Source organism: Rattus rattus, chromosome 3, assembly GCF_011064425.1.
Source record: "Rattus rattus isolate New Zealand chromosome 3, Rrattus_CSIRO_v1, whole genome shotgun sequence".
NCBI lineage: Eukaryota > Metazoa > Chordata > Mammalia > Rodentia > Muridae > Rattus > Rattus rattus.
Genome location: NC_046156.1, coordinates 214790723 through 214816396, shown reverse-complemented (window position 1 = coordinate 214816396; position 25674 = coordinate 214790723). Strand labels below are relative to the sequence as shown.

The 25674-nt window shown below is 41.4% G+C and overlaps 1 protein-coding gene across 1 annotated transcript in view; it reads right to left on the bottom strand.

Annotated features, from left to right (window-relative positions):
* Positions 1–25674, bottom strand: part of Adgrv1 (adhesion G protein-coupled receptor V1) — an 81392-nt gene that overhangs the window by 39126 nt on the left and 16592 nt on the right. The window contains exons 10-19 of the mRNA XM_032899093.1: positions 24895–25075; positions 23816–23979; positions 22575–22698; positions 21174–21440; positions 19548–19674; positions 18776–18990; positions 17130–17861; positions 15314–15687; positions 1111–1287; positions 28–208 (exon numbers count right to left, since the gene is read on the bottom strand). Of these exons, the coding sequence (XP_032754984.1) occupies positions 28–208; positions 1111–1287; positions 15314–15687; positions 17130–17861; positions 18776–18990; positions 19548–19674; positions 21174–21440; positions 22575–22698; positions 23816–23979; positions 24895–25075 (2542 nt within the window). The remainder of the gene's footprint in view (positions 1–27; positions 209–1110; positions 1288–15313; positions 15688–17129; positions 17862–18775; positions 18991–19547; positions 19675–21173; positions 21441–22574; positions 22699–23815; positions 23980–24894; positions 25076–25674) is intronic.

The window sequence follows — 25674 nt, the reverse complement described above, 5'->3', positions numbered from 1 at the left end:
AACAATTAATTCAGCAGAGTGCTTTACCATAAGGGTGATCGCTAGCTTTGACAGTGATGTCTGTGGTTTCCTTCTCAGGATCTATGCTGGCACCACTGACAGGGGTTGAACCAAGTTTGCCGTCTCCTGGAACTGCAGACACGAGCGTCACACGAAAATATTCATTCAGCTCAGGGATGTTCTCATCAAGAACATGTAAATTCAGGACCTGTTTAGTGCAAAAGCACAGTAGTGACTACCAGTTAAGAAAACAACCAATTAAATAATATATGATTCAAACTGCCATCAGACGTCACTTGATTATTTCAACATGAACTTGCACGTTTACGCATACATACCTGTGTAGGCACATATATAAATAAAAAGAGATCTGAGGATGTTAATTCCTTAATAATGTTTGCTTTAATGAGCTGAATGTGAAACCCCCAAAATTGAGATGTTAATATCTTGCTCCTAAGGTGATGGTATTAGGAGACGAGCCTTAGGAAGAAACCTGTTCTTAAAGGAGACTTCTTGAGTGGGATGAGACAGAGGCCGTGGAAGCTCATTTATGCTGCCTACGAAAGCCAATTGGTAGCATAGATTTGGAGCAGGAAAGGAGCCTCAGCAGACACTGAATCTGCAAGCATCCTGCCCTGGGGAATCCCACGATTTATAACCATAAACAATGAAATGCTGCAGTTTATAAACTCTCCTGTGTGAAATGTTGTGATAGCAATATAACACATAGGAATGGTAATACACATCTATAACACCAGGACTCAGGAGGCTGAGGCAGGAGGATGACATGTCCATGGCCAATCTTGGCTATATATTTCAAAATAGATAAGTAAAAGAAATTTTAATAATACAAATCTCGAATGATATATCCTCAAGCTATATCAATTTTATTGTAGCATCATTGAAGAATTTATAAAACTAACCTTCAAAACTCTTAACGTCCCTCTTGTAGAAAGCAAAATTATTTTCTGTCTTATAGAATAGTGGATACTCCTCAACTCACACATAGTTTAAAATGGGTAAACACCAAGAAATTGCTAATCAATGAATAAATAGATGGTGAAATCCTTTCTGAGAAGCATCCAAAGAAATGCAGGCAGAAGAGTTTACCTCAGACCTCTGCCAAGGCAGGAAGGTGATGGTGCCACTGGCATTAGCAAAATCATCAACGAGGTAATGGAGGCCTTCTGACTCGATCTGGGAGATGGTGTAGAAAACACGAACATAACCCAGGGCTCCCCTGGTTCTCTCCACCACACAGGAAACAGTGGACCCCTCCTCTGTCATCTGAAATTGAGTATAAGCAATTTTTAGTGCACCAGTGATGAAATTAGCTTTCACGAGTCCTTCTGTTCTTTATTTCATAGTTGTATGACTTTCCATGCCCCCAGACAGGCTTGGGGCCACTACACTATCAAAGTATATTTGAGACCATTTTTTCCTCCCATGCTTATCAGGTACAAAGCAAAAACAACTGTGATCTCTTCACTACATACATAGTTCATAGGTAGCTCCTGCCTGCTAGACACAGTGCTAGGTGTGATGGTTACAAAATAGATTTTTTCCAAAATAATGTACAATCCTTCCTAAGGAATTCCTAAGAAGGCAAGAATCTTACAATATAACAAAAGATAAAGTGCAGACGGGCCAAATCAGGGAAGAAGGAATGTCTAGACACATCATCCAGAACATCCTAAGAATGGGTCTAAAAGCATACATATACTATACTAGGTGCAACCACTTGGGATTGATACAAAGCAAACAAGGTAAATACTTTAGAAATGTCTACCTAGATGTGGTGGCTTTTAGTTCAAGCACTTGAGGAACTAAGACAGAAGACTAGGATTTCTGTGAGTTCCAAGACAGCCTGGACTACACAGCAAGGCCATGATTCCTAAAATAAACAATTAATTAATTAAATAATTAATTGATAATAAATTTTTTATATGGAGGAAACAAAATATAAAGGATATTTTGTGTTCTGCTTGACATCATTTTAATGCTTTTATTATGCACACTTGAAAACATAACCATATCTGTGTATGTACATATATATGTATATATACATATATATGTATTATAAAAGGTAATATGTGTTCTAAATAGCTTAAGACAATGAGTCAAAGCTATATGGACCAAGAAGTCTGGAGTTTTTAAAAAAAATCTGCATCCCTCCATAGGGCCTCAGTTCGACTTCATTGTTGCATTTGGATACACAGGGAAAGAACCGCACTGAACAGAGTCCAGTATCTCTCATGCATAAGATTCACTTTGGTGCCGCTGTTAGGTCTGGAGAAAGCCGATTTGGAACGTGTCTACTGGCAGGTAATAGCGGAAATATTTCTCAAATCGAATGGACTTGTCAGGACTTTTTCCAGCAAATCCTGAATTTTAAGGAGCAGCAGGAACCCATGTGGCTCTGAAGTAAACAGGAGGGGGCACCCGTGGGTCACCATGACAGTTGTCTGGTGGCCATGTGGTACAAGGTGAAGCAACCAGATAAGGGTCGAGTGAAGCTCTAGGTGTGTCTTCTATCAGTCAGGTTATTCCCCGAAACTAACTCAGGACAGAAAGTGGCAGTGTGAGAAGGACAAAGGCTGGACACAGATTCAGATGGTGAATCAGAAAGACTTGTGGGGCTAGGGCCAGTCTCGCTTCTACTTCCTGCTTCCTGAGCTTTAGCTGCAGTTATCAAGTACACAGAAGCCAATAACAGCACTGACTGCACATAGGACATCCTGGGACAACGTCCCAACTCTGCGAGACAAGCTCTAAGCCAGCAACTCGCCTGAGTCTTTCACTCGTTATCAAATGCGTTTGCTTCGGGTGAGACGGTAGAAAGGCAATTGCTTGCTATTTCTGTGTGCCTACTGTCAAACCGTCATATAATATGTGATCACATGACACATGTTCCCAACTGGTTAAAACAGGCACCCATTGTGCCTTTAGGTGTTGGTGCTGGCAAGACGTACTAGGAATGCAAGTCCATTACCTACACCAATTCCCTTAAGGATGAAATGCTGTTCCTGTGTCTGAGATGGATCTACTACTAAGTGATTGACTGGAAAGTGCTCGCCATTGGTCGCTGCCTGAGATAGTTTGTGGATGAGTCTTAGAACCATGAAATGCATGCTACTATATCCATGTCCAGCCCCCAGCATGCTGTCGTTAATGTCAGCACCAAGGAGGCAGAGGAGAATCTCCCTAATAAACAAAGAAGTCTTACACTGACTCCATGATTGGTGAGAATCACTTGAAACAAAGTCTTTCTTAAACTTAGTTCTGATTTGAATGCCTCTTCCTCAAACAACCTTACTGCTAGTCATCGTGACTCTTCGAAATCCCTCGTAATTAAGTTGTATCACTAATATTGCTCAAGAATATGTATACCTTCACCCTTCAAGCCGTTTCTCCCTCCACCTTAAGATGAGTTGCCCAACACGCATTTTATAGCTCTCTGTCCTTCTCAGGCACCTCTGAATAGAGCGATACAGAGGAAGTAACTCGCTTTCAGGAAGTGCCAACAGGTCAAGCAAGCCCACCTATGGCTTTTCCTTATCAAATTGACAAGGAATTTTTGTAAGAACTAGAGATGAGTTCTAAATATATACTGACTTAATTGGATATTAAAACATCAAAGCGATGTTTCAAATTGACAACTGTGGGATGGATTTATGATTCTACAGAGGCCAGGATTGATCTACTAAGCCTGGAAGTGAAGAGATAAATGTTTTCAAAGACCATGTACAAGGGGTCTGTATACATAAAATTTGATAAGCGGTATATCAAGACAGTCTGAGACAGTGCAAGTAGTGAGTGCAGACAGAAGGAAGAGACTAAGTACATCCAATTACACTAGATAAAATAGTTTTGATGTCATGATATTGTTTCGATGTGTGGAGAGGGGGGAATGGATGTGAGCTCACCCTTAGCTTTCTCCAACTGACAGACTGCTTACAAAGGAAACATTAGTTTTGCCTAATGGAGTCTCACTGGGATACAAAGCACACTTAAGGGTAGGCTCCATGCCCAGCAGTAGATGGCCCACACAAAACAAACTCAATGGTATTTTTTGAAGAGCTTTGTCTCATATTGCTTTGTTTGGCTGTTTTTATCTTTTGATTTTTTGCTCATGTATTATGATTTCAGATGTTTGTGTTTTTATAGGTTTTGCTTTTCAGAGTCTGGGTGTCTCTGTGTGTCTGTATTTCTCATGGGGTGTTTTTCTTGCTTTGTTTTTTATTCTGGTTTGTTTGTTTTTTATTTACCTATTTGCTTGGTTTCTAAATAGAGTGGGGGTGGGAATAGAGTGGGGTAAGGTTGGGGGAGGAAAACCATGATCAGAATACATTGTATGAGAAATGATTTTCAATAAAAATAAAGCCCTTTATAAAAAAAAATAACTTACACACTGAATTTTGCATTTTGTTTTAAGTGTGAGTTAGAGTTCATTCACAAGGTACATGGTGAGCACAGGAAACTATTCCTACTTAAAATAAGCAACAGAAAAATATCTACCAGGCCTCCAACATCTACCAGCGACCTCAGTTTAGCATTCAAGTTATGAGTCACACTATTTCTAGTGTTACAGTTTTTCTTCTGGTTTTAAATAACTATACATGTATCACTTCAGGATGCCAATTAATCTGCAAAACTCTGAGGGCCATCCTTAGAGGTAAACCTGAGTTTCTTCACAAGATAGTATACCACAGAACATTTGTTATAGGATGCCTTAAATGTTTACTGTCTGCATTGTTTGTTGGTCCCCATCTTGCTTCTTAAGCATCGGTGATAGTGTTCTTTGTGTTAGTATCCCCTGATACTGCCTCTGTAATGGGCTCAGTGTTCTCACTACCTGACCTGGTGACTGTGACGCCTTCCAGTCATCCAGCAACGTAGACAGAACTGAGTGTTCCATAGGTAAGGCCCTCCAACCTTAAAGACTAAGGAGGGGAAAAAGCATCAAGAAAGTCCCAAGTGCACAGTATGACCTCCTGTGATTTCCTCTAAGGGCTCTGCTTGGTACTGCACACTGGCAGGATGTACCTGAGCAAATGTGTGATGGGATAGGTGTGGTCCAGGGTCATTATCGGAGCCTCTTCACTGTACACTCATCAGCTCCTTCTGGGCCCTTCTTAAACAGATCATAATGACAGCCAGACTTGGATGGAGATTAAACAAGAACCACACATAGATTCTAATAATACATTACTATATACAAGCATTTCATCCCTTAAAAATAGATACCTATGTATTAACAGAGAAATGCTATGTGAAAATACCTAAATTTATAAAGAAGGAATGTGTACATACTAAAAAGCAGGATTCCTGTGTATTTCGACTTCCAACACAATAACAACTGATTTGCTCCAATTGGTCCTCCAAATATTGTTTTTATTTATTATTTGATAAATCAATATATGTTTGGTCATATTCTTTCCCCTCACCTATCTTTGGCCAGTTTCTACCCTCCGCCCATTCAATATCATGTTCTTTCTCTGACAAAAAATAAAATAAAATAAACAATAACACAAATAAACAACACACAGACACACTCATACACAGAGAGAGAGAGAGAGAGAGAGAGAGAGAGAGAGAGAGAGAGAGAGAGAGAGAGAGAGAGAAATGCACACACACAAAGACACATACACAGATACACACACTGAGTCCTCTTTATGCTGGCCAGCAACTCCTGGGCTTGGTATCTGCCTTGGTAAGGATGAATTTTTGTACAATATAAGCTAATAAGCCACTAATTTGAATATGTTAATATTCAATGCTTTCTTCCTGCAAAGGACAGAAAGTAAACCAATCCAAAGATTTACTTAGACATGTGTGAAGGGGAGAACTGCAGACAATCCTGAGAGGTCAGGGAGACTGCCACCTCTACTTTCATTCCTGGCTCAAGAGGAACCTGACTACTGCCCTGTGGACACAGGAACCTAGGAGCAATCAGGGGCAGGACCCTTCCGGTTTCTGCATGCACCCTGAGCTGACCTGGTACCACACCTCTCTTTACCCAAATCCCATCGGGGAGAGAGCTGGACTCTCAGAAGTGTGGAAAATCCTGAGAGCTCAGGAGAGACCACAACTTCTGCTCACATTCCTGTCCCAAGAGGAACCTGCCTAGAGCCCTCTGAACACAAGAACCTAGGAACAGTCAGAGAGAGGATCCTTCCAGTCTCTGCCGGCACCCAGAGCTGAAAGCCAGTTGTCCTGAACACTGAAACACCTTACCACAGAGGTAAGACCAACTCTTCGGTTCCGAGCAACCCGCCTGGAGCCCTCAGGACACACAAACCCAGGAGCACTCTGGGACTGGACACTTCCCATTTCTGTCTGCACCTAGAACTGACTTGGTCCCACAGCTCTCTATACCCAGATCCCCCTGGGAGAAAACAGGTCTGCAGAAAAGCTGACACACTTACGGGAGGGTCAAGCCACTGTCAGAGACAGCAAGACCAGCCAACACCAGAAACAACCTGATTGCAGGGGCAAGCATAGGAATCTAAGCAACAGAAACCAAGACTATTTAGCATCATCAGAGCCCTGTTCTCCAACCAAAGCAAATAGTGGATATCCAAACACAACAGAAAAGAAAGATTTGAATTAAAAATTATGTCTCATGATGATGATAGAGGACTTTAAGAAGGACATAAATAACTCCCTTAAACAAATACCGTACAAGACAAGTAAACAAGTAGAAGCCCTTAAAAATGAAACACAAAAATCCCTTAAAGAATTACAGAAAAAAACACAACCAAACAGGTGAAGGAATGGTACAAAACTGGCAAGGATGTGGAGAAAGAGGAACATTCCTCCATTGTTGGTGGGATTGCAAACTGGTACAACCACTTTGGAAATCAGTATGGAGGTTCCTCAGAAAATTGAATATAGTGCTACCTGAGGACCCAGGTATATCTCTCCTGGGCATATACCCAAAAGATGTTCCAATATAACAAAGATATGTGCTCCACTATGTTCATAGCAGCCTTATTTATAATAGCCAGAAGCTACAAAGAACCCAGATGCCCTTCAACAGAGGAATGGACACAGAAAATGTGGTACATCTACACAATGGAGTACTACTCAGCTATCAAAACAATGACTTCATGAAATTCATAGGCAAATGGATGGCACTAGAAAATATCATCCTGAGTGAGGTAACTCAATCACAAAAACAAACAAACAAACAAAAAAAACCACACAGGTTATGCACTCAGCGATAAGTGGATATTAGTGCAAAAGCTTGAATTACTCAAGATACAATCATAGACCACATGAAGGTCAAGAAGAAAGACAACCAAAGTGCGGATGCTTCAGTCTTTCTTAAAAGGCGAACAAAAAATATTCATAGGAGCAGACATGGAGACAAAATTTGAAGCAGATACTGAAGGAATGGCCATTCAGAGCCTGCCCCTCCTGAGGATCCAGCCCATATACACAGAGCCACCAAACCTAGACAATATTGCTGATACCAAAAAGTGCATGCTGACAGGAGTTGTCTCCTGAGAGGCTCTGCCAGTGCATGACAAACATAGAAGCGAATGCTAGCAGCAAACCACTGAACTGAGAATAGGGTCTCTATTGGAGGAGTTAGAGAAAGGATTGAAGGCTGAAGGGGCTTGCAACCCCAGAAGAACAACAATACCAACCAACCAGAGCTCCCAGGGACTAAACCACTACTCAAAGAGTACACATGGACAGATCCATGGCTCTCGCTGCATATGTAGCAGAGGATGGCCTTGTTGGGAATCAATGGGAGAAGAAGCCCTTGGTCCTGCCAAGACTGAACACCCAGTGTAGAAGTATGTCAGGGCAGGGAGTCAAGAAGGGGTTGGTTGATGGGTGGAGAAACACACTCATAAAAGGAGGTAGGGGATGGGAGAGAGGGCTTATGGACAGGAAACCGGGAAAGGGAATAACATTTGATATGTAAATTAAAAATATGCAATAAAAAATGTGAAAAAAGGAAAGAAAAAAGAAGTGTGTGAAGGCTCTTTTTTATACTTAAAAAACATGACCTGGGGCGATCAGAACTAGAATAAAGCTTTGTTTCCACACCACCCCTTCAAGTAGTAAAACCACATCTATAGCCTCCTGACATGCTAGACAAGTGTGATCAAATACATGCCATGAATGAGGTTTAAACAGAAAATTGTGATGGGTTTGTGCTGTATTTAACAATGTTTACCTACAAAACTTTCGTTTAAGTGTCAAGAGTCTATAAGAATGAATCATGTAGGATGCTTGGCTAAAAAAAAAAAAAATACTATTAATGATCACAAATATTAGATATCATCCCCTGAAGTTTTGTTACTTTAAAAACAGTTCCTCTATGTGTGGGCCCATGATCAACAGAGTCTTCAAAATCATGTTTATGCTTTTGCCCTGCCCCCATCTGTCATCTGATCCTGGAATGGCATCCTGAATCAGGAATGAATTTGACATTTCTGACACATTTGGAAAGCCCTGAACTACTACAAAATCTCACTATTGACAAGAGTCAAGAGATAAGAATATATATATATATATATATGTGTGTGTGTGTGTGTGTCAAGAGATAAAATATATATATTTACCTAATTATCATATTTAACTAAAATGACTTTAGAGTCTTGACACAAACACTGAGGCCAGTAAATAGATCCATCATATTTGAAGCCGCCTTTATTCTGTTTCACACTAGAAACAGTCTCTTCAATACAGTATACCCTGTTTTGTTTTTTTTAATTCATTTTAATTACACATAGGTATGTGAACCTGAGTGCAAGTGCCTTGGAGGCATGAAAGGGTGCTGGATGTCCCTGGTGCTGGAATTCTGGACAGCTGTAATCCGCCCAATATGGAAGCTGGGACAAAACTCAGGTCCTCTGTATGAGCATTTCATATTCTTAATCAGGGGGCCATCTTTGTAGCACCTGTTCTTAACTGGCATTTTGCTGAATATTCATTTGGAAGATCAATGGAAGTTCAATGGACGATCAGCAGTAGGAGTTGTCAAGTCTGTTTGCTCAGAAACATTAGTTGAGTGAAATGTGAATCAGGCTTTTTAGTTGAAACAGAAAATTAAAGCTAAAAAAAAGTTACAAATCTAGTTTTTGTTTCATGTTTGGGCGATGTGTTGTGAGGGATGGTATCATATTGGTATAATACTAAAGGAATTATTCATGAAATAGAGTAGTAGGTACTTAAAACAGTGAAGAAGCATTCTTTTTCTACAATGGTCTTCCCCAGCCATTTCTAAATTGATTCTTAAGCCAAGTGTATAAAAACATAAATCAAAGTATTAGTTATAAGATGTGAGTCTAACAAGTTCTATGAACTATTGTGAAGCAGTAATTTCACCAGTTAATTACATGGAGTACATTATTTTATGATGTGAGCTAAAGAAGAAATAACGTAGAAATTGCAGAGCTGTAACTAACAGCATGGAGAGGGGAGGGACATGGTAACAACATGGAGAGGGGAGGGACATGGTAACAGCATGGAGAGGGGAGGGACATGGTAACGTGGGTGGGTACTGCGCTGGGTCTAGCAGGATCAGCCAACATCTCAATACAGACCCTGCCTTCACTCCAAACATCATTTGAAACGCCTCATCAGAACTCCAATCCGCCCATACATTTATTGACTCTTATTATAATTTCGTAAGCACCTGTGATTTCCTGGGGCATAGTGCACCTGAGTAAAGAAGAAACAGGGATCGGGTTGCCATCCCACAGTCAAAAACTCTGACTCAGAATTGTTCCTGCAGGGACAAAAATAAAGAAGAGACTGAGGGAGGGAAGGTTTGGTGACCAGCCCAAATCGGAATCCAGATCAGGGGTGGAGGGGGGAAGGGAGGCTCCAAGGCCTGACACTACTACTGATGCCATAAACAGCGACTATCATGACTGCCCTCTAGGGGCCCAACAGGCAGCAAAAGAATCTGATGTCAGAGGCCATGGACCCCTGTGGTTGACTTGGGAAAGGGCTAGAAGAAGCTGGGGGGGAGGGGGACCCCATGGGAGGACCAGCAGTCTCAACTAACCTGGACCCCAAGATCTCTCACTGAGCTGCCAATCAAGCAGTATACACTAACCGATAAGAGGCCCTTGACACGCATACAGCAGAGAACCGCCTGGTCTGGCCGTAGTGAGAGAAGATGTACCTAACCCTCCAGAAACTTGAGGCCCCAGGGAGGGGGGAGGCCTGGGAGGGTAGAGTGGGGTGGGGACTTGGGGGAAGGGAAATGGGATGAGGAACTGTTGGATGGTGAACCAGGAAGCAGATAACGACCGGACAGCAAAGAAAAGATTAAAGATAATTAAAGATAAATAAAACTAAGGTATTAAAATTATGCATTTAATTTATGAGGTACATGTATATTATACTCATAATCTTGTCCAACCTAACTACTGTTGTTGTAAAAATATAAACAATAAAGTGCAGTCCTTTATCTCCCTCTGTCACCTCAGTGCCCCAAGATGTCTGCTAAGTCTCAGTCACCAAAGCCTCGCACCCGCTCTGCTCCATCCCATATCACACAGGCCTCTCTCTGAGCCTGGCAGCAACCTCTCTACCTATCCAGTTCCCAAGGCAGGTTTAGCTTTCCATGCTAGAAACACACATCCCAACTCCGTGGCAGCCCAGCCCAGCTGCCCCACACTCCCTTACACTTAAACCTACACATGAAAGAAACAACACAATAACCTTTGACCCAATTGATAAGACATAATTGCCCACCTAAGCATGCAAAGCCCGGTACACATCCATCCCTTAAGAACATGCACAACACCCTGTAAAGGTACAGCGTGGAATCTTAACATCAGCCTCCATGTTGTCTCCCAGCTAATCTCTCCCTCCTCCCCTCTTCTGTTCCCATCTCCTCCCCTTCCTTCGAACTTTTCTCCTGCCCATCCTTCCTTCTCATCCAATGACAGGCCTCATTCTATCTTGTACCTGCCTCGCCTGTGACATCATCCCACATTTCACCCTTTTTTTTATGCAAGGCTGCAGTGCCTACTTAACATATTTTTTTAAGATTTATTCATTTATTATACATAAGTACACTGTAGCTGTCTTCAGACACACCAGAAGAGGGCATCGGATCTCTTTACAGATGGTTGTGAGCCACCATGTGGCTGCTGGGATTTGAACTCAGGACCTCTGGAAGAGCAGTCAGTGCTCCCAACAGCCAAGCCATCTCTCCAGCCCAACATTTCACCCTTTTTGTCGAATTAAAAAAAAAAAAACTTTTCTCTCAAATATAAGCTGAGCACAACTATTATCATTTTGCAATTGAAAGCATAAAATGTATCTAACACCCAGTCCAACACTTTATCAGTTAAACAGAACATTTAGTTATCCACTCCAGCTTAAGAAAGGCTTAAAATCTATGTTACATCCTGGCTAGCTTGTATACTACCTGATAACTAGCCAATAAAATATGTATTTTCAGAGTTAAACAGCGTAGTAAGCTATGAGACTATAATCAGTCTTCAACCCCGTCAGAAATCTGGTGGTCTAGTGGTTAGTGTTCGGTGCTCTCACCACCGCGGCCCGGGATCAATTCCTGGTCAGGGAAACGGGAGAAGCCGCTGAGAGACAACACAGAAACTGACGTTAAGATTCCACGCTGTACCTTTACAGGTTGTTGTGCATGTTCTTAAGGGATGGATGTGTACCGGGCTTTTTATGTTTAGGTGGGCAATTATATCTTATCAATTGGATCAATGGTTATTGTGTTGTTTCTTTCATGTGTAGGTTTAAGTGTAAGGGAGTGTGAGGCAGCTGGTCTGGGCTGCCAGAGTTGGGATGTATGTTTCTAGCATGGAAACTTGCCTTGAGAACTGGATAGGTAGAGAGACTGCTGCCAGGCTCAGAGAGAGGCCTTCGGCGTGTGATATGGGATGGAGCACAGCGGGTGAGAGGCTTTGCTGAGATTTAAGATATCTAGCAGGTATCTTGGGGCACTGTGGTCCAAGTGGGGAATAAAAGACAGCTTTTTATTTTTTATAATTTAACAACAAACTATGAAAACCTATTTTTTGCAAAGACTTGCTACCAAATGCAGGATTTTTTTTAAAATAGTGACTGTCTTCAGAATTAGCAGCATTAGAAATTGAAGGAATTTGGGTTTTCAATTTGTTTTCTGCTTGCTTGCTTGATTTTGGCTTGCTGATGTGTCATGAGAATCTTCCTGGAGAAGATGAAACTAAGGGTAGGGGTATCTATGAGGTGTGGACTCTCAACCACAGTAACAAAGCAAGCTAGGCAAGGCAGGTTAAGGAAAAATGAACTGGATCTAGGAGAGACTTTGTGAACACCCACATAAAGAGTATCACAAGAAGACAGACAGGAGACAAGAGAACAAACATGTATCATGAAAGTCACTTCATATGCACCCAAACACATTCATTCATATGACGATTGCAAACTACTAAAGCCTACACAGGAAGATTTACAAAGGGAATATGTCCCCCTGGATTTGCCACATTCAAAAGCCAATAGTCATAACACCAAACCTAATCAAGCATACTGAGTTCTGGGGTACAGAATTAGATCTAAGTCTGAAGTGGAAGGGAAGGAAATATAGGAGTTCAATGTGTTCAGAGTATATTATATACATGCATGAAAATGCCCTTATATAATCCAGTATTGTGCTAATGAATATATGACAACAGGAAAGATTAAAAAATAATAAATGTAAAAACCAAGTGAGAAAAAAATCAAAGAAATTATGGTCACTTTCAATAATTCTGAGAATAAACTAAATAGCTATTAAACTTAAGGTCATGAGAGGCATAGAGTAAATAAAAGACTTCTCAATCTTTTTATTTGTGGAGACTGCATATTCATAAATTCACTGAGAAGTCCAAAGAGTTTCTGCGTATGTTCGTGAAGTGTGGAGTTCTCCACGATACTACAAATGTCACCATGAAAAAGTAATGACTAACAACTAATTGCAGTGCAGCTGTAGCCTGCCTGTCAACCCACTGTCAACCCACTGTCAACCCACTGTCAACCCAAACCATGCGAATTGAGTAATAACTATATATTCTAAAACAAGGACAAACTAACACAAAGCAGCATTTTCATTTGCGACTCTCTGTATTCTACCTGAGGAATTCAGAGAAAAATCCAGCCTTGCATACATAACTGGAAAGCAGTGGCATCTTCATAGGCCTTTAGGATAATTATTGTTACTGCAGCACTACACCAAAATTTGAAAAGTGGAAGTTTCTTAGAGATTAGTGCCACGTGAAACTTATAAACACATTGTACTGCATTTCAACCCACTGCCCACCTTGCACTAGGAATCAATCTTCTATCCCTGCCATGATAATTTAGAACATTATTAGCTTACTGAGTTCTTCATATCATCCACATGCTAACATATTTAATTATGCAAAACAATCACACTGGTATAGATCAACTGGCAACATTGTCTCAAACATCTTTAGTATTGGAAAGCAAACTCACTTTAGCTGATAAAAGTTTCTAAAATTTAGATTTTTTTTCATGTGAAAGACTGAACTTTTTATTGCCAACCAAAAGCATGATCTGTTTTTCTCATAATCAATAGCTTATTTTAGGAAAAAATATGCCAAATTCCAAAGTCTGCATAAACAGTACTTGTCAACCATTTTTCCCCCAAGAAAAAGATGAGATCATCAACTAGTACTGCTCATGATTCAAAACTGTGTCTGGGACTTTCTTCACTTACCCACCATGTCTGTGCATGTGAGTGGTGTGCGTGTGCAGGTGTGTGTTTCTGTGGTGTACCTATGGGAATCTATGTTTACACATGTGTGGCATGTGCATGTGAAGGCCTAAAGTTCATGCTGAGTCTCTACGGTAACAGCGCTCCACTTTATTTGTCGATACAGGGTGGCTTGCCAAACACAAGGCTCACAGATTTCTGCCGCTCTGGCTTACCCTAGGCATCCAGTTGTCTGCCTCTTGAGCACTGGGTTTCAGGTGGCTGCCAGACCTACCTAGTTTCCCGTGGGTTTTGAGTCCTCACACTGATAAGGGCAAGCACTCTAACCACTGAGCACTTCTCATAGGCAACCACCACATTTGTTTAGGCGCATGAATGCATGCATACATGCACGTGCATGTGTGAGTACAGACTTGAGCAGTGTGGAACAGGTTTTGAGTCAAACATGGGTCCTCTGCAAGAGCAGGGTATGCTGACTGCTGATAATCTCCCCTGCTCCCTGACCATAACGCTTTGGTAATGCAACAGAAAACCTCATCCTATGTCGTGGAATATTTGAAAAACATGTATTCATAGTTTGAGACCTTCAAAACTTAAGGTGTTTGCCACTAAGCTCGATGTCCCGAGTTTGAACCCTGAGACCCAGATGGCAGAATAGGAGAATTGACTCCCACAGGTTACCCTCTGACCTCCAGAGACACAGCATGGCACATATACACCCGTGCACAATAAAAGATAATAAATAAATAATCAATGAATAACTGAGAAAGAGCAATTCAAAAATCATTATCAACATATGTGTTATTTCTCAGTTTACAAAAACACCTGGAGATCTCTAGTCTTGTGGTTGCCACACAAACTAAGAGGGCCACATAAAATTTCAGAGATCTGGTTGTCCCAATTGAAGCTACAATGAGTTCTGTGAGTTTTTCAAGTTCTACTCATCCTGTTTTGCTTAATCATCCAGTTCACATACATGTTCATCCAGACCTCCTGGCATCAAGTTTCAAAGCAGAAGGCTCTCTTGGTTCTTGGCAGCCTTTTCTGGACATAGAGCATTTGCCGTCACGCACAACACCTGGGAGGCAGTTTCCTGAGCTCTCCTATTACTAATCAGTAGAGACGATCACATGTCCTTGAAAGCTTAGGAGGAAGTGAGAAGGCCAGTACACCAGCCTAATGAATTGAGTCAGCCAAGAATGCTGGTAAGAAACAAATGCAACCAAGTGGGGAGAGCCCTATAAAATGCTGCCTCTAGAAGAACAAAAGCATACTGAAGTAGAATTTCATTTTTAATTACTCATATAGGCTTTCAATATTTATTTCATATCCATATATGGTACCCAAAATATGAGCCAAATTAGAGGTGGTGTATAATTACTTATAGAGTGATAAACTTTAAAGCTTTATTGCTAAGAGCCTTTTGCATTTTTGTTATTGTTTCTCTCACCTCAATAAGGCCACTTAAGCTGCAATCTACCAGGAACAAGGGCTGAGATTTGTATGTGCAAACGTGGATCCTATGTACTTTGAAAGCTAGTTCAACGCAGACAAATCCATCTACAATGAACGATTTACCGTGAAATTCCCCATCTCCCTACTAACCTCGGGTATACAAGCCCCGGTGAAGCCAAACAGGCCATTGGCGTTGTCGCTTTTCTGTATCCTTAGCTGAGCAGTAGTGTTTTCCTCAGAAAGCTGAGCTCCGCCATACACAGAGACCAGTTTAAGAAGGAATAATTCTTCTCCTTCCTCTTCACTGTCATCTCTTGCAGCAACAATGAATGATTTGTTGGTTTCTCCTTGTCTGAACTCCAGATACCCAGAAATAGGATGCAAATCGTTCCTTGCAGGCATAGCATGAAGTTCATAAATCTCTTCGGGAGTCAGTTTGCGCTCATAGGTTCTCACATCCTGCATCCAACCTGTGAATCTGTCGCCGCCATCCATCCCTGCCCCAATTCTCAGGATCCCAGGACCTGAAATCAGAAGTGCGTTTAGCTGTTACGACAGCCACTATCACCTATCTCAACCTAGAAGTGTGATTCAGAAAGCAAGGTGATTCCACTGAAATATGTCTAGAAGAAGGAAAATTTGGGCACAACTAAAAAGTGATCATAAATATTATCTTCTACGATGACACAAAAGAACCTGCAAAATAAGTGCTGGATTTTGTGATCCTTCACTACAGAACCTGCCTTCAAAATCATATGATGGCTACTTAAAAGTAACTCACGTCAGTCTGTCAAAATCATTTATGGGCAGAAAAGTAAATCAACACATTCAGACACACATCTGTCTACCATGTGTGTTTGTGTGCTGCACATTTAGCTGAGTGAACCTGTGTCTTGGACACTTTAAAGTTACTTACGGAACTAAATAAGGACAGGGTTAGTTCTGCTCCAAAATTACAGATTACCACTCACAGAGAGCTTGAGAGCTCTGCGTGTTAAAAATTCATCTTGGGTTAACTAAAGTAGTGATTCTAAGGGAGTGGTGGTTTCTACAGGCCAAATACATCATTGTTTCCCAAAACCTAAGTGAATGTAGAAACCAGAAGCAATTCTTAAAACACTACATTCAAGCATGAAACACTACAGTGACAGTACACAGCAGTATGCAGCCCGGCTGTACGTCACCACGCCTCCACAGTCCTTTGTAGGATTTTGTCCATTTAGAGTTCAGATGACTTGGTTTTGACTTTGGTTTTGGGTGTTTTATAACAGGATCTCACTATTGCTTCTGGTTAGCAACTTGCCAAATGACCCAGGTTGCCTTGTTGTTCGTGATCCTCCTGCCTCAGTGTCCCAGTCCATACAGTCCACAGTGAGTTATCCTAAGAGAGGGTGTGTGACTTGGCTAAAGCTAACAAAGATCACCCCTTCAAAGCCAGGCCCAGCGTTCGCTGGTTCACCTGCGCTAACACAGTGCCGTAATCACTTTTAGATCCTATCTTCTCTTGAAGGCTCTTCTGTCGTTTTCCCATTACCCTTCACCCTCAGACACGCTGAAGGAGAGTTTCCCAGATACGGTGAACTGTTCCACAGTTCCAGACCTTTGCTCATTCGTGTACAGGAACAGTTCCTTCCCGATCACCAACTAAAGACAACATTCCTATCATGTCCCTTCTTCCCACAAAGTTTTGTAGTGACCTGCTTGCACATCTCTTGCCTAGTGCTTGTTCCTGATTCCCCCCATGTTGAAGACTTTGCACCCTTCATTTCCGAAACACTCGACTTAACAGTGGTCTTGGTAGGCACACAGCTTTACTAGAGAAAACATAAAGTCAAGTTTCAAAACATTTGCTAGCTCTTTCTTTGACCAAACTTTCTAATTGAAGAGTTGAGCATTTTTCCTATGCAATGTGCTAGTTACGATGCAGACACTCACTGTCAGCAATAGTTACAATACGAACACTCACCGTCAGTAATGGCTTCTCCTTTCAGACTCTTTATGCCTTTGGGCATTGCATTTCCATCCAGATAGAATTCAATTATGCCATCATCTAAGATGATTAAAACATGAAGCCAAACACCATCCTCTAAATATTTCATGGCAGTGCTCTTGGCAATATATGTAACATCTGATCCAAAAGTTTTATAATGAAGGGACAAGGTCACGTGGGTTTCATTCGTTTGGATTTTTACCCCATAGTAGATGCTGCCATGACTGTCATCCTTCGCTATGAGAAATCCATTTGTATAGGCATTAGGCATTACCCACGCTGAAAATGTAAAGTTGGCAATTGTGTTGTTCCTGGAGGGCTGGTATTTGGGATCAACGGTCCCAAATGCACCCTCTAGTCCACTGAAGTACAAGACGTCTGTTCCACTGTGGCGATGTCGCATATGTGGTTGTAAAAGCACAGTGCTTGGAAAAACCCCTACCAGCAGGAAGTCGACCATCGGTGGCAGGCCAGCAGGGAGCTCTCTGGACAGAACTTCCCAGCCAACCCTTACATCACCAAAGACACCCTGCTGTCTCAACACGGTGAAGTTGGCAATATAAGACATATCGTCTTCTGAGAGAACATCTTCAGCCACTTCTCTCTCTAGACACTCTGGATCCAAGATGAAAACTCCAAACGGATCATCATTGAATGGAATCATGACCGTTACCTGAAGGTTGGTTTCTGCTAATTGGCCTCCAGCACCTGTAATTCAAAGACCAAAAGTTAAATACCTTTTAGTCTAAGAAACAAAATGGCAGTAGGTTTTACAGACAAATTTCTAGTTGTTTACTCATTATTGGTACATAATGGCATCATATCGCTTTCACAACATTTCAAATAACATCGATTAGCATATCCATATTAATAATCTGTTAAGCCCCTACCAAAAATAAATAAATAAAAATAAACCCCACCAACCAGCCAGCAACAACAAAGTAAGATTTTATGCTTAAACTGAAAATGGTGAGAAAGAGGAAGCCTCCATCCATGAAATGGAATCTTCCTAAGACCAAAAAAAGTGAACATTCAAAAAATATCTTTTTCTGGCTGAGGGCATAGTAAAATGACCACAGCACATAATTAGCACAGAGCCCGAGACTCTATGCCTAAGACAAATGAATAAATAAACAAGAAAAACTAAGTCAGTTACTGCATCCCATGCCTCTAACACCAGCCCTCTAGAGATGTCGATGGTAGGGTCCAGATCTAAGGTCAGCCTGCACTGTGCAGTGAAGCCACATTTCAACAAACGATGAAATAAAATGTTATCACTGGCAGCACACCACAGTGGACTCTGCATCATATTTCCAAGCCAACCTGTACGTCAGCAAAGACATCCTGTTGTATCAAAATGGTCAACAAAAACAAGGGCTAGCCAGGGTGTGCACCAATGGTAGAGCACTTCCTAATATGCACAGGCTTAGGGTTTGACTCCCAGCACTACAAAAACAGAAAAAAAGACAAAACAACAACAAAAAACATCTGCCAACAAGGTGCTTTGACATTAAAATCAGACAATAATAATACACTTGACTTCCCTGGGTTTTGTACATAATTCTATTTAAGTATAATCTATAAAGTTTTGGTGGTAACATAAGAGATGGAAAGGTCTGTACCTGAAATATTTACCAGCCTTAGAATATAAAATTCATTGAATTCAGGAATCCTATCTGGGAAAGCACGGAGAATTACTGGTTTTGTTCCTTCTCCGTCTGTGAAGTTAACAGTCCCTGATGTTTCATAGAATTCTCGTCCAGGCTGCAGAGAAGCATTCTGGAACAGATGCCAAGCCACAGAAACGTTGCCGAAGTGTCCTCGGTGCCGTAAAATCCTGTGTGAAAATGAAACAAAAGTAGTGTTTTTGAAATGTGTATGTAGTGACTAGGGCTTACAAAGGCATCTGTGCATTTTCTATTTATCTCCAACCTAGCCAGCCAGTGTGCCAGCTCACTGAGAAACCACGGAAAAGACAGACAATCTTAGAATCTCTTCAAAGCCAATCAGCATGGCAAATTCTAAGCCAAGTTAAAAAAGAGGCTGATGGCAACTGGCAACGTTTTTCATAAGAAAAAAGAATCTTAGGTGCAAGAAGTCACACGTTGCAAATTCTATGAAGATTTTTCCTGAAGACTGAATAGCTGAAGTCCTCTAGTCTTGAAAACACAGGACAAGGAGGGAGAAGGTGAAGGACTCGAGTTCTGTCCAGCAGATGAATGGTGGTCATGGTTAGTTTCTTAATGAAAACTATTATAGCAGAGCATAAACAAAGTCACCATTAATCCCACTTACGTTTGAATCTGTATAGATTAACAGTGTTTCCATTTCGCCCACTTAATGGTCTCATTTTGTTGCATCCAATTTTAACTTTCCTTACCCAAACATTCTTACCAAAATGCATTTGTCTTTCCCTCTTCCACCGCTTTGTCTATAGGCTCCAGAGAAAAAACACCATTCGGGTCATCATTGGCTTCAATTACGACTGTAGCTACCCCATATTCATAAACTACCGTGTCACCTAAGTTAAACACAAGAGAGTCAAGGTCGTTTTTTTAAAACTATTTTTTATTTTAACAAAATTTCTTATCAAGTATTCATTTTATTCACTTAAAATGTAAGAAATATACAACTACAGATATTAAAAGGCTTCCGGAACGGCTCAGTTGGCAAAGAGCTTGGTGCATGTCTATGTTTCCCATTCAGATTCCAGCCCCTGAGTAAAAGGCAAGGGCGTCTGTAACCCCAGCTGGGGGACCAGAGGCAGTTGTATCCAAAGGGTTGGTGGGTCAGTCAGCAGAGCTGAAGTTGCAAGAATGAGGTTCAATGAGAGACCCTACCTCACAAAACATGAACAAACCACTAGAGGATGACTCTAACAATGTTCTCTAGCCGCCACATGCATATACACGGGTGAGCATACACACACACACACACACACACACACACACACACACACACACACACACGTGCACAAAGTAACCATGTGTGTGTGTATATACTCCCAGTCTGTGCACATTAAAAGGCAATAACCAGCAATAGCAATAACCACCCAGTGACCAGATTCTATTATTAAATAACTTTCTTAAAATCAGGGCTTCCAAAACAACTGGATAATTTCGGGACTGTGGCAGGAAAATTCCACACTGGGCTTGGAACAGCTTGCCGAAGAAATGCTTGAAGCATAAGAAGGACAAAAGACGAGGACGTCATGCTGAATAGATTACCACTAGGCAAACCTGGATGAAGGTAATCATAAACTTAAGTGATGGTAATAAAAGTCATCACAACACTAAATAGAAATTACAATTTTATTCCAATAAATATCAGTGAAAATTTGAAAAAAAAATTTTTTGAGTAATAACACGGCTACATAATTTTACGTTAAGAAGCCACAAGCATTTATTAATGACACTAAGAAGTAAGCTTGTAGGCCACCACTTTAATTTAACCAAAACAAAGGGGCAAACCAAAATCCTGACAAGAACATACTAAGAACACAGAACTACTTCTGTGACGTTATTACCGAGTGTAAAATACCTACAGCAAATAAAAAAGCAGCATCAGGCAAACTCAAATGAGTTCGTGGCTTTGCGGGGATCGTGAGAGCCCCAGAAAGACTATGGAATTACTTTACACTGAGAAGACTGGAGGAAGGTTACCACTAAGTGAAGTGCATAATTCCAGATTCCAGATAGGAGAAGTAAAGAAACCTGAAAGGTGACAGAGGTGACAGTTTGCACTGATACCAGCTGTGCTTCATTTCAGACATGAAAACAATGTAGCTAAATAGCCAGGAGCAAATCCCCCTGGAACATGAGCACGTTGATTTCCCCAGAATTGTACCACATTGAGCTCTGGCTTACACTGCACAGAAAGGTTCAGTGACCATCCTCTTCATCCCACCAGCCATGTCATGGCTTTCGTCATGAGCAGTTGTGGATGACAGCAAAGGTGGACCTGGCACAACTACTTACCAGTATAGAAAACCAGAGATGAGCCAGGCCAGTATTGATTTACCTGTGGAATTGAACAGGATTATATAAAAGGGCTCGTCGGTTTCTGGGATTCCATCCTCGTTGACAGATACAGACACACTCTGCTCTCGGCTTCCAACCTCAAACACGAGGGTTTCTCCTTTCTCAACAGGTACGAAGTCTCCCTGTCCTCCTGCAGCCTTTCCATCCACGGTAGCATACTGAACAGTGCAGGCCGCATCAACAGATCCATTTCTGAGAACTGTAAAGTTGGCAGCCTCACCCTCCTGGACTCTCACAACAGAAGGCTCTGAAAAACGCACAGCACAGAAATCCTTCAGCCTCTTCCAGTCCGTGAGCACATTTTCAGATCACTCTCGATTTTTCCCTGCCATCTACAGGAAATGCCTGGACTCGGCATTTCCTCTGCTCCCCTCTGATATAAGCTCCCTCTGAAGGTGTCAAGTCAGTATTCCCCCTTGTCCTAATGCTCCACAGTACCAGAGTCTCTGTCAACTAAGCTGTCAGTAAATATCATAAGACATCCTTTCTCTTCCGACTGCAACCTCATGCTAAAGGTCAGTTCCTTGAATTAGAAATCTCTCGTTTCACTTTGCTATGGTAGTTAGAAAAGAGATAGGTATAAGACCAATTTATTAATTTTCAGGTAATAACCTGAAAGCTAAGAGTGTAAATAGAATTCAAAAGGCTCAGGACACTACTAGATCGTAAATTTCATCTATATACATCTTACAAAGAAAGAGACTTCAAAGAATTAAAAGTTTGATTAAGTCTCATAAATGTAAGTAAAAGATGCTTTTGGAGCAAAGGACAGGTGTACAGAAAGCAGTACAATGATAAAAGGGGGGATTCTTAATTAACATGCCCCTTAACCATCAGCTAATGTAACCAGTGACCACCCTTAAACTGTTAGGAAGCGACTCCCCAGACAAGTTCCTGTTGTCTACCCAAAGCAAGGCATGCTGGGGGATGAAAAGCAAGGGGCGAAGCTGCCAACTGCCCTCTCTTGTTTTCACTGTTTCAGAAGGCACTAAAAATAAAAATGTTTAAACTCAAACACAGAACACCGATTATCAAATGAATCATGAAATTACACTTGACTATACTACAAATTGACTACATACAGAAAAATGTAATTTAATTCTTCTTAAACCTATGTATGGGGGCTGGAGAGGTGGCTCAGGCAGTGTAGAGTACTTGTCACTCTTGCAAAGGAGCCACGTTTGATTCCCAAGATGGGTCACAGCCATCCTAACTCCTGCTGCAGGGATCTGCTGTCCCCTGTGACCTCCACAGGCAAAAGGCATGCATGTGACACACATGCATACATGCTGGCAAAACATAAAACTAAATAAGACCGTCTCAGAACGTGTATATTATTTAAGACCGACGCAAACTCACTCAAACAAGACAGCAATACCACCTGCAAAGTAAATGGGGTCGTCGTTCCTGAGAATCCTCAGGGAGGCAGTTGTCTGATTTCCAGTTTGAGCCCCGCCAGTGGCACTAAGTAGGATAATGGTGAATTCCTCCATCTCCTCCGGGATCTTTGGCAAAATGGTACATACTTTAAGTCAAGTGAATCGTACATCCAATTACATTATGCACACTTGTTATTTGTCTTTTGAAAGCTCAGTTACCACTGCTAAAATTCATTTTCATCTCTAAGATGACGGCTTCTTTAAAAGTTTTCCCATGAAACTCAGATTGCCCTAAAATCATTTCAATATTGTTCTTCCAAACAGCCATTTTATTGCAGCTGGCTACAAAGTAGAAGGGAAATACGTATGTTTTGACTTAAGTAAGGAAAACCTGGCCATACAACAGAGGTTTATATTGTTTCCATAAGAAAATGGAAACAAATTAACTGTAAGGAAAAAACAGACCAGAAAACCAATGTAACAATTGAAACATTTCCAAACAGAGCACTAAGGGTTGCTGGGCTGTTAGCTTCCCAAATCTGTCTTCAAATCTTCTGGAAGATTCCTGAGGAGGTCCAAAGACATCCTCACTTCCATGGTCTCTAAAAGATGAGATTTCCACTTCTCTGATTCTTAAATGCCCAAACGGATACTATTTTTCTTTCTCATTGCCAGTGTGCCTTAGTTTTTCCCTCACCCAAAAACAGGAAAAAAGAAGTGATAGTTTTGTCTGTGGGGGGCCAGTTCTGAGGGAAAGGGACAAGCTTCGCAGCTTTGCCCTGCGAAGAAAGGTCCACTCTCCACCTTAGCGAAATTCTTTATCTTTCCTGTCAGGCTGACAATCCTGTGCTTAGTGCCCTAATAGTGAATGTACCACGATAGACTCAGAAAACAGCTCCTTTTCAAGATGCCAAAGGCAAGTAAGTTTCTAAAGGTCTCCCACAACCCTGAATCCATGACGTTCCATATATAATGGGTTACTGACCAGTATCAATCATGAGTTTTAGAAATGCCTTAAAGACACCCCTAAATAGCATTGCCATCTTGCTTTGGAACCAGCCAGTCATGTTAAACCTCCTTATCGAGCAGCATCAGCACAAAATGTGTTGCCAGGTATTTAATTGCCTCCATGACATAGAGTTTGGCCATCAGCACCACAAAAGATAAACCTAGCAAATAACACCAAAACGGTGTGCTTCAAGGCTTACAGCAAGCCAGGCAGAAGACCGCAGAGCACACTTACTTCATCTGCGAGGGAGTAGACAGTGATGTTTTTAAAATTTTCTTGGTCTCCAAAACAAACGGTTCCTTGCACAGGAAACACATCTTGCGTAGAGTTTGGACTAACCATCCATGATACATTAACAGCACCAAAGTTGCCTCGAGTTCGTACTACACCATAAACAGCTGAGAGAAACACACGGGAACACAGGGTGAGCAAGCAAAATAAGCAGAAATAAAAACCTCTCGTCACCAACACTTGCTTAGCATGTACTCCAAGGGTTGACGTATGTGTGCATGTGTGCGTGCGTGCGTGCGTGCGTGCGTGCGGTGTGTGTGTGTGTGTGTGTGTGTGTGTGTGTGTTTAACCTGCTCAATCTTTTCTATCACACTTTGAGATATTAAGAATCATCTGGCATAGGAATGGAATTATAACTAATTATGTACAACTATTACAAAGTCCTACAAGCAGATTCACCAAAGGCATGTGCTGGAAGCTTAACTTTTCCTTGACAGCCAAGTTATTTAATTACCCAAACAATGTTTTAAAAATAATGGAATTCTCCTCTCCTGACACTGCAGTGGCTTCTCAATAGTGACTCTTAGCTGTGGTGTGCTCTCCACTTGACTGACTTGATTCCTTCTCGAGTGTCTGAGTTTATACTGAATGAGCTGAAAGCAAACTGTGAGGTCCTCACTATCAGCCCAAAGCTATGGAAGACAGGTAAACAGCAAGCATATGCACGAGTTCTAACAGAGAAGTTTCTAAGTTACATGCAGACTGGAACACTGACAACAGTTACTAAAACGGTCTAAGGGATGGTGAGATGGGACAGCGGTTAAGAGCACTTACTGCTCTTCCCAAGGACCCGGGTTTGATCCCAACACCCAACCAGTTGGCTCACCACCACTAGTGTCAGCTTCAGGAGGTCCAACAGCTTTTGGCCTCCTTGGGCTATGCAGACATGTGGTGCACACAGATTCGCACAGGCACACACAAATACACACACACGTAAAAATAATTTTTAAAAATTAAGTTGAAAGGAGATGAACATCCTCTTCAGAGAGCAGAATAAAAATGTGGGAGACAGAATAATTTACCATGATAGACATCCTCTCCTTTGCTTTCTCTTATCGACACAGTCAAACCATCGGAAGCAAATTCTATAATGCCGTGAGGATCGTCGTTCTCCAGAATCATTATGTTGACATGTGTAGCACTGCCCAGCTTGCTCTCCCTTCTGCCATGGCTGCTGAGGACCACCCAATAGTGCTCGTCCAACTACAAAGAGCAGGTCGAATTTGGAAAAGACAGAAAGCCGAAGTTTCCATTACAAACAAGATGTGTATGTGACTGACAGTGTTTTCGTGTTCAACTTTTCAGGAACAAACAACACGTGGAAAAGACAAGAGAGCTGATACTTATTCCTAATTTTTAAAACCATTTGCCACTCACTGAAAGACAGGAAATACCACTCTACATTATATAAAAAAGGAAATGGCCACACTAAGCTGATAAAAAATTTAAGGCCTTTTCATTGGTGATTGTTTATTTAAATGAGCAAGAATAAAAAAATTTGAAAGCTGCATATGTATTGCACTATTGATTCTCCTATCATAAAACAAGCTCATTTCTTTCTGAAAAATAATGTCGCAGCAGAGCTTTAGCTCCAGATCACGGCAGGAAGAGTTCAGTGAGTAAAGACCACGAAAAATAAAACATACGGTACGAGGGGAAATCCGAGAACAGAAGCTAAGCCTCTCATGGCTTTCTTGTTCTTGTTTTGGGACAAGAATACACTTTGGTAAGTTAAATGACTTGTATTCTGCTTTTCAAGCTTCTTTTTAAACTTTTCTAAACACGAGTTCCTAATTTTTTTC